Genomic DNA, 10,129 nt, shown 5'->3' with positions numbered 1-10,129 from the left:
TTTTCTTTCTGTTTTGATTCATTTTCAAGGGATTTTTTTTAGTTGAAGGATCATAGCAGCAAACTAGCTTAAGCTTCAAGTAACATGTCATTATGCAGCATTTATTTTGTGAGCTAACAATTGAATCAAACACATACCACCACTAACTTTCATTCTAACTTTTGCAACCTTGAACAATTACTTTTCTAAATCAAAATCTCTCTTTTATTCAAACAGCAAGGGGAACAAAACAAAATATTCAAGCATAATGAAGGATGACAATTATTATGCAGATAACTTTTAAGCTAAAAATGTATGCAAAACAAAGAACAATTGGAGGTATATCATGTTTCAGATATACATCTTCCTTATTTAGTTTGAAATTATGAAAGAACTTCACCACCTTCTAGTTGTCATGTCCCTGGTTATTGCTTGATTCTCCCTTCTTCTTCTTTCTCTTCCAGAGCTTGGAGTAGTCCTGAGTTTCTTCACTAGGGCACCTTCTATCCCAGATAGGATCTATAAGACCGGAGAGCCCAACTGCCTCCAATCTTTCATGTACTACCTATGTGTAGTAATGAGACCTTGCTTTCTGTCGGTCTCTAAATTCTTGGCACTGCTCAAATGGTTTGATTTGTGGATCTAGTGCTGGCATATTGTGGGTCAAATACTCCAACCTTGCTTGCATATTTTCATCATACTCTAATTGTTGCACATGTCTAACCTCTCCAATAGTATGATGGATGTTCTTCTACTGATACAAGTTGTGAGTATTCCCCATATTTGGCTTGGGTCAGGAACATTTTGTCATATGACTCTTGAAGTTTTGTTGTTTGTTCTCTTTGCCCCTTAAGAATCTTGGCTTGAAATTCTTGTTGTTGGACCATCATTTGTTGTTGCCAGCTCTCTTGTCTTTCCTCCATTCTGTGCTGCCAAGCTTCATTTTGCTCTCTATCTTTTAAATATTGCTTCCGGTACTCTAGATATTGCTCTTGTTGCCTTGAATATTGCTCTTGTGCTCTTACATTTTGTTGTGATATTTCCTCAAGAGCTCTTTGTAGTTGACTCATATCTATGGCACTGTAAGTTTGCTCTTCCCCTTCCTCTGATCTTCTTCTCCTTTGGGGTCTTTCTTCTTGATCATCATCCTCAGTAATTCCTTCCATGTTTTTCTTTGTGATTCCCGTCCCCCTTTTTACTTTCTCTGTGTCCTCATCTTCAAAAATCACTCCAGCTTTGTTGCATAGCCTTAGGATGGTGCTTGGATGACCGAGCCTAGTTGATTTGTTTGTGCTTTCAGCTATCTCTTGAATACTGTCGTCTATGAGTTGTGCGAGGTTGATTTCTCCCCATGTAGGATACAGTATGTCAAGAGTGCTCGCTTGATTGTGACCCCTGAGGTGTTTCTAGTAGGGCGTATAGATCTCCTTACTATCTCATACCACCCCTTGGCCTCAGGAATGAGATTTATTCTTTTCAATTGGCTTGGGATTCTTTTTGAATCTCTTTCCCAGTCTGTGTCTTCCAAGCATATCCCTTGTAAGATCTCATCAGGGTTATTCTCTCCCTGCAGTCTGGCCTCATAGCTGGGCTCTTCATAAGTTATGGTTCTCAACTTCAGGGCCCTTGTAATGGATGCTGGACTGAAATCCACTTCAACTCCTCTAACATAACTTTTGTAAGAGATGCTGTCTTCACTTTTTTTCACAGCATTTGCATAAAATTCCCTGATCATGACTACACTAATCTTGGTGAGAGGATTGCATAGAAGATCCCATCTTCTTTCCCTAGTGATTTGCCTCATGATGGGGTATTCCCCGTCCCTCAGCTCAAAACCCCTCTCATAAATGATGTGCTTTATTTTCATGAATCTATGATATTTTTTTTCATGAAACTGAGATCTAAACTTCCTTGCATCATAGGATGGGGGTTCGGTTACCATTGGTTCCTTCCCTTGTCTTCTCTTTGAACTTGATGAAGCCATGAATTCAATTAGAGGGAAGAGGCAAGGGTGGATTTGTGGTTGGTTGAGGTACGGTTTTATAGTGTAAAGAGAACGAAGAAGGAAATGTTGCTGTTGAGAGGGGAGTGGGACGTGTTTAGGATTGCACACGGTGGAACAAGGACTTATGATTGTAAGGAAAACTTGTATGAACATGTGATGCAACAAATGTCCCAACCTATTTATAGGCAGGGCATTAAAGCTTTGGACGAAGACCATACTTGAAGAGGGATTCGGTCATGACTTATGAAGGGTGGAGATTGAGTTGAACAACATAGTAACTTCATGAGATGAACGGCTTGCATGTTCTCTTGAGGATTGACAAGGATTCTCTTCCCATTGGTTGCATGAGATTCGCCTTCCAAGGTGACTAGCATGCAGATTTTTACTTTCCAAGGTAGGCACATCTCTCTAGGCACATGTGATCCTTCTCTCTTGGCTTGTCATAGCCGTGTCTTTATCTTGTCTTTACCTCAACCTTCTTTTTCCTAATTAAATCAAAATGGTAAGCTTTAGGACATAACTGTAGCACGGTGATGAAGTGGTGAATGCTTAAATTATTTATTATGTTTCTTAGTCATAAAAGATCAATTGTGTCCCTTACTTAGTGAACCAAGGTTTGGTGAACACCAAACTTGTCTCTTGCTAAGGGATTAATGTCAAATGCAAGCAATTTATCACAATTGATACCTTCATCGTAAGTTCTAATTCATTTTCTAATATCAATTCCTGAAATGTGAACCACCACTTCTCCTAATCTTTTGCTTGCCTCAAAATTGTTTGATTCCTCAATCCTTCTTTTCAAAGAACTTTCATGTGATGCATTTTTTTTGAAATATTGAATGCAAACAAGTTTTGGAGAGTATAGTGTTGTAAATGATCAAGCATCTTGCTTATTGAATTACAGAAAAACTATGCTATGCAGGCAGGCAGGGGTATTATGTAACTTTCAATTTAGCAGCATCTGATACAAAATAATCACTGAACAATACAACCTTTTGGAGTTCGCTTGCTTTCCTTCTTCTCATCATCATCATTGCTGGCCTTCACATTCATCTTTCATCTCTTTGGTTGATGATGCTTAATCTCTCCAAAAGTTTGTATGGTACTCTGCAGTGATATTGAAAGTTGCTTGTTCCCCAAGCACTTAGAAATAATGGTTAGTCTGCATGATTTATTTGTGGGCCTTTGAACTTACTTTGGTGTGAGAACACCAAACTTAGTACCTTGCCAATGGTTTTCATGCATCAAATTTAACCATGTGTGAAATTTTTTTCTTTTTTTTCTTCTTTTTTTTTAAAAGCAATAAAACTGAAAACTAGGAAACAGCGAAATAGTTAACTAGTTCATCCAATATGCTTGAAGCTAGCGGTATGCAGAGAGTGAGAATGTGTTTAATGATGGGATTTTTGGTGGAACACCAAACTTAGAATCCTTCATTCTCCCTTATATTGTTTTGGTGTGCAACACCAAACTTAGCTTTTTGCAATATAGATAAAACTAATTAACCTTTTTATTGGAATAGATATGAAAAGATGGTTACCTCCGGTTGGGTTGCCTCCCAACAAGCGCTCTTTTATTGTCACTAGCTTGACATCCTTCACTCTGTGCTCATGGAAGTTGAGGCTTCTGTTGCCTTAGGTTTCCTCCTCTTGCTATGGGCTTCCTTCCCTCTGTTTCTCTTTCCATAGCCTTCTTACTTTCCTCCATGACTTCTTTCTCTTTCAACCCAGCATCTTTTTCGTGGCTCTTTGGGTTCAGACTTCCCTTCTTCTCACCCAATTCAGCAAGGTTTTGAACCAGTTGTTCCATCTGCCTTTCAAGTCTTCTGAGTGAGGCCTCTTGGTTCTTGCTTATCATCTCTTGATGTTTCTTTATTTCTTCCTGCTCTATTGCCATCATTTCTTGAATTTTCATGAACCTCTCCATCATCATTTCTAGAATATAGATTCTTTGAAAGTTTGGAAGTGGTTGTGGTTGTGTCAACTGTGATGATCGATGAAAGTCATTTTGGGTGAATGGTGAGGTAGGACGGGGTTGGAAGTGTGTGTGATTGTTGTTGTGGGGGTGTGTTTTATGTTGATTTTTGAAGCTGGGATTGTTGCAGTTGAAGTCCCTTGGTCTTTGGTTTTGGTTCTCAACCCCCCTCCCATTAGAATGAGTTCTCCAAGGTGGATTGTACACATCATTCTGAGGCCTGTGTTGGAGCACGCTAGAGTGATTGCTTGGAGATTGTAGTTGCTCATAACTTTGTTGCTCATGGTTAATGACCCCAAAACTGTGTTCAGCTTGATTACACCCATATGAGCTTTGAGTCAGGTTGTATGTATGTACTACAGCATGTCTCAACTCAGTGATTTTTCTGGCCATCATGTCTAGTTGTTGTAGAGTCTGCTGATGGATCTGCTTGTTTTGGCTTATGACTGCACGAGCACCTTCAATTTCTTTCTCTTGTGTGAATGGATGCACTTCTGCCTCTGGCTTAACAACTCTCTGTGATGGGTTCAACTTGACTAGGAGTTCACTCATCAGTTCTTCCCATCCGATAATGCTTCCTTGTGGAAAAGCTTCAAACCATTGGGCAACATCATTCATGGCTATGGATAGTTGCTTCGAACTATGGGTTACATTATCATCCAAGGTGGGGATATTACTCTCATGATTGCTAGAATTTGTTGAGTTCCCCTCCATGATTTGCACAGTCACAAACAATTCAAGTGATGATTGATATTCAAGCTCAGAATGTGATTCAGAAGGTTAGCTGGCACAAAGTATCAAACAGTTGATGGACTTGGAAGATTAGTGGCAGAAATTGCTTCTCTTGTGTAAGCAAGAGCATTGCATAGAGCCAGAAATTTCCAGGAAAACTTCACTTTGTTGCTAAAGCGAAGTTTCAGTTATCTCAGGCGAAAATTCAAACAGTTAGTGGGTTAATTATGAAACAGATTTCCTTCAATTCTCCAACCCAAGATCCAAGACAATTGTAATTGAAATTGAAAGCAAGAAAACTAAGAGGAAGGGAATTCAATTCTCCTTCCCCGAGACTTAGAAATTAAAATTCACTCCACACCAAAAGCTCTCCGAAAACTCTCTATGAAAACTAAAAGGAAAGCTCTCCAAAAACTTAAATCCTATGCTATTTATACACTTTCTTCAAATGGTCTTCGGCCAAAAGTTTGCCAAAAAGTTTGAGGCAAACTTTTGCTCAAGCTTTTTGCTCCCTGGTTCGTTTTCACTTATTCCAAAAGTTTGAGCTAAAGTTTGAGGCAAACTTTTGCTCAAACTTTTTGTCCTCTCTTCCTCCTAGCCATTTCTTCTTGCTTCAACCTTTTTCCAAGCTTTCTTCACCTATCATTAATAAACCAAACACATCAAAGCTATGCTCAAAATCATGAGATATTCATTCTTTCATAATATGTGACAATTATAGCATAAAACCTCATGAAATTACATTAATTCATCTATGGTTGATTAAATCAAAGGAAGCATGAAAATCTACCCAATTGGCTTGCTTATGGCTCAATAAAGTGCATAAATCAATTGAAAATAAAAGAAAAAGGCTAGTGAAACTAGGCTAAGATGACTCGTCATCAGTAACAATATATAATTCATCTATGCATGACTTTGATTCTATGAACAAAAGTTGATTCTTCTGAAAATTGGTACATATGCAGACACCAAACTTAATGTTTGGTCATATACTTCATCAAAATGACTAAGCATATGATCTAAGAATGCTTGAAAAGCTGATTTTTGTGTGCTGTCAGGCACACCAAACTTAGAAGTCTGGCATGTGTTTTAAAACAGTGTATGCATCTATCAAGTATGTCTAATAAAATTCAAAATCATGCTAAGGTGATCATAATTTATTGAATTAAAAAAAATGAACAAGAATCTTAAATCATGAGTTGCCTCCCATGGAGCGCTCTTTTATTGTCATTAGCTTGACATTGGACCCCTCTTTTATGGTGGTTGATGACTGTAGTGTCTCAGCTTGTCCCCCCTGACTGTGAGCTTCTTCTTTGTTCCTTGATGCTCAATTTCGGCGTGCTCAAGTGAGAGTATTTTGCAAATAGTGTAGTATTCATTGACTTGTTGGTTTGTCCCCAACTGTTGATAGATCAACTATACTTCATCACCCTTGGAGAACCCCTCTGTTGGAATCTTTTTGTTCTTCCAACCCTTTTTAGTCTTGTTCTTGTTTTTCTTCCTTCTTTTTGCTGATCCTCCTTCTTTGACAGTAGGTTTCACTTTGGGACTTTTCTTCTCAGTGGCTAACACTTCAAGGTCTTCTTGGATTTCTTCATCACTCTGCACAATCTCTTTCTCTTTTTGCGCTGCTGTGTTATCTATTTCTTGCTTTGGAAGGTAACTACTGATCGTCTTGTTGATTCCTTCCTTCCACTGCGAGTCTTCCTTATCAGTTTCCATGCAATCCTTCTTCTCATTAATGAGCTGTGTTTCTGGAAATACATTCAGGGTGATGCTTTCATCATGCATTCTAAGGGTCAACTCTCCTCGCTCTACATCTATAACGGCCCTAGCAGTGGCTAAGAATGGTCTCCCCAGTATAATGGAATCACCTTCATCTTCATTTGAGTCTAAGACCACAAAATCTGCAGGGAATATGAACTTGTCTACCTTGACTAGAAGGTTTTCAATCACACCCCTGGGACATATCACTGACTTGTCCACCAATTCTAAAGACATCTGTACTGGCTTCACTTCTTTTATGCACAGCTTTTTCACTAGAGAGGAGGGCATCAGATTGATACTAGCCCCTAAGTCACACATTGCCTTGTTGATGGTTGGTATGCAAAATTGTTACTCAGGTTGTGAATTGTTGTTCGAAATTGATTCCCTGGAAATAGCACCAAAAACGGATGCACAGAACCATGGTCTAAACATATCTTCACAACTTCGCATAACTAACCAGCAAGTGCACTGGGTCGTCCAAGTAATACCTTACGTGAGTAAGGGTCGAATCCCACGGAGATTGTTGGTATGAAGCAAGCTATGGTCACCTTGTAAATCTCAGTCCACGCCACAAGCACATGGTTAGGGACAGCTTGGTTTAGCCGCTTAGGCCAGGATTTTATTCCTTTAGGCCCTCCTAGCCACTGATGCTCAAAGCCTTGGGATCCTTTTTATTTGCCCTTGCCTTTTGGTTTTAAGGGTTATTGGCTTTTTTCTCTTGCCTCTTGGTTTTAAGAGCTTTTGGCTTTTTCTGCTTGCTTTTGCTCTTTTTTTTTCGCCTATTTTTTTCTTTTTTTTTTTCTGCAAGCTTTGTTCTTTGCTGCTTTTTCTTGCTTCAAAAATCATTTTTATGATTTTTCAGATTATCAAATAACATGTCTCCTAATCATCATTCTTTCAAGAGCCAACATATTTAACATTCTTAAATAACAACTTTAAAAGACATATGCACTGTTCAAGCATACATTCAGAAAACAAGAAGCATTGTCTCCACATCAATATAATTAAGCTAAGTTCAAGGATAAATTCAAAACTCATGTACTTCTTGTTCTTTTGAATTAAAACATTTTTCATTTAAGAGAGGTGATGGATTCATAGGACATTCATAGCTTTAAGACATAGTTACTAACTACTAATGATCATGTAATGAAGACACAAACATAGATAAGCACATAACATAGAAAACAAAAAACAGAAGAAATAAGAACAAGGAATGAATCCACCTTAGTGATGGTGGCGTTTCCTTCTTGAGGAACCAATGATGTCCTTGAGCTCTTCTATGTCTCTTCCTTGTCTTTGTTGCTCTTCCCTCATTGCTTTTTGATCTTTTCTTATTTCATGAAGGATGATGGAGTGCTCTTGATGTTCCACCCTTAGTTGTCCCATGTTGGAACTTAATTCTCCTAGGGAGGTGTTGATTTTTTCCCAATAGTTTTGTGGAGGAAAATGCATTTGAGGCATCTCCGGGATCTTATGGTGATGAGCTTCCTGCGCCTCTTGAGCTCCATGGATGGGCTCTCTTGCTTGCTCCATCTTTTTATTAGTGATGGGCTTCTCTTCCTCAATGTGAATGTCTCCTTCTATGAAAGCTCCAACTGAGTAACATAGATGGCAAATAAGATGAGGAAAAGCTAGCCTTGCCCCAGGGGAGGGCTTTTCGGCTATTTTGTAGAGTTCAAGGGAGATGACTTCATGAACTTCTACTTCCTCTCCAATCATGATGCTATGAATCATGATGGCCCGATCCACAGTAACTTCAGATCGGTTGCTAGTGGGGATGATGGAGCGTTGGATGAACTCCAACCATCCTCTAGCCACAGGCTTGAGGTCCAGTCTTCTTAGTTGAACCGGCTTGCCTTTGGAGTCAATCTTCCATTGAGCTCCTTCCACACATATGTCCATAAGGACATGGTTCAACCTTTGATTAAAGTTGACCCTTCTAGTGTAGGGGCGTTCATCTCCTTGCATCATTGGTAAGTTAAACGCCAACCTCACATTTTCCGGACTAAAATCTAGGTATTTCCCCCGAACCATTGTAATATAATTCTTTGGATTCGGGTTCTTACTTTGATCATGGTTCTTAGTGATCCATGCATTGGCATAGAACTCTTGAACCATTAAGATACCGACTTGTTGGATGGGGATTGTTACAACTTCCCAACCTCTTCTTTGGATTTCATGTCGGATCTCCGGATACTCATTTCTCTTGAGCTTGAAAGGGACCTCGAGGATTACCTTCTTCTTGGCCACAACATCATAGAAGTGGTCTTGATGGGCTTTGGAGATGAACCTTTCCATCTCCCATGACTCGGAGGTGGAAGCTTTTGTCTTCCCTTTTCCTCTGTGGGGCCACAGATCCTGAGGTGCTTAAGGATTTACAACCTTGCACCAAATTAGGCATGTAAAATGCCTTTGCACACAACTCTGGGCATTCAGCGCCAGATTGGTGCTTGTTCTGGGCGTTCAACGCCCATTTGTTGCCCATTTCTGGCGTTGAACGCCAGAACCATGCTTGTTCTGGGTGTTCAGCGCCAGCTCTTCTCCAGGGAGCATTTCTGGCGTTCAAACGCCCAGATGCTGCCCATTTCTGGTGTTCAGCGCCAGAACCATGCTCTGTTCTGGCGTTGAACGCCCAAAACATACTTCTTACTAGCGTTTAAACGCCAGTAAGGTCTTCCTCCAGGGTGTGATTTTTCTTCTGCTGTTTTTGATTCCGTTTTCAATTTTTATATTTATTTTTGTGACTCCACATGATCATGAACCTAATAAAACATGAAAAACACTGAAAATTAGATAAATAAACATTGGGTTGCCTCCCAACAAGCGCTTCTTTAATGTCAATAGCTTGACAGTGGGCTCTCATGGAGCCTCACAGATGTGCAGAGCTTTGTTGAGACCTCCCAACCCCAAACTTATAGTTTGACTGTGGGGGCTTTGGTTGACTCTGCTTTGAGAGAAGCTTTTTATGCTTCCTCTCCATGGATGCAGAGAGAGATCCTTGAGTTGTAAACACAAGGTTGTCCTCATTCATTTGAAGGATCAATTCTCCTCTGTCCACATCAATCACAGCTCTTGCTGTGGCTAGGAAAGGTCTTCCTAGGATGATGGATTCATCCTCTTCCTTTCCAGTATCCAAGATTATGAAGTCAGTAGGGATGTAAAGGCCTCAACCTTCACTAACACGTCCTCTACTTGTCCATAAGCCTGTTTTCTTGAATTGTCTACCATCTCTAATGAGATTTTAGCAGCTTGCACCCCATAGATTCCCAATTTCTCTATTACAGAAAGGGGCATGAGGTTTATCCCTGAACCAAGGTCACACAGAGCCTTAAAGATCATGGTGCCTATGGTACAAGGTATTATGAACTTTCCAGGATCCTGTCTCTTCTGAGGCAATGTCAGTTGATCCAGATCACTTAGTTCATTGGTGAACAAGGGAGGTTCATCTTCCCAAGTCTCAATACCAAATAATTTGGCATTTAGCTTCATGATTCCACCAAGGAACTTGGCAGCTTGCTCTTCAGTAACATCCTCATTCTCTTCAGAAGAGGAGTACTCATCAGAGCTCATGAATGGCATAAGGAGGTTCAATGGAATCTCTATGGTCTCTAGATGAGTCTCAGATTCCTTTTGTTCCTCAGAGGGAAGCTCCTTATTGATCACTGGACGTCC

General features: G+C 39.9%; 1 protein-coding gene across 1 annotated transcript; it reads right to left on the bottom strand.

Annotated features, from left to right (window-relative positions):
* Positions 699–1,145, bottom strand: LOC107627239 (troponin I-like). Its single transcript, XM_016330090.1, has one exon. The coding sequence runs from the start codon at positions 1,143–1,145 to the stop codon at positions 699–701; it is 447 nt and encodes a 148-aa protein (XP_016185576.1).

Source organism: Arachis ipaensis, chromosome B02 (assembly GCF_000816755.2).
Source record: "Arachis ipaensis cultivar K30076 chromosome B02, Araip1.1, whole genome shotgun sequence".
Taxonomy (NCBI): domain Eukaryota; kingdom Viridiplantae; phylum Streptophyta; class Magnoliopsida; order Fabales; family Fabaceae; genus Arachis; species Arachis ipaensis.
Note: the sequence above shows the minus strand (reverse complement) of the source record. Positions and strands in the feature narration are given on the sequence as shown.

Excerpts from the sequence above, each read along its gene's own strand:
- LOC107627239 (XM_016330090.1), bottom strand. The coding sequence starts at position 1,145 with ATGGAAGGAATTACTGAGGATGATGATCAAGAAGAAAGACCCCAAAGG.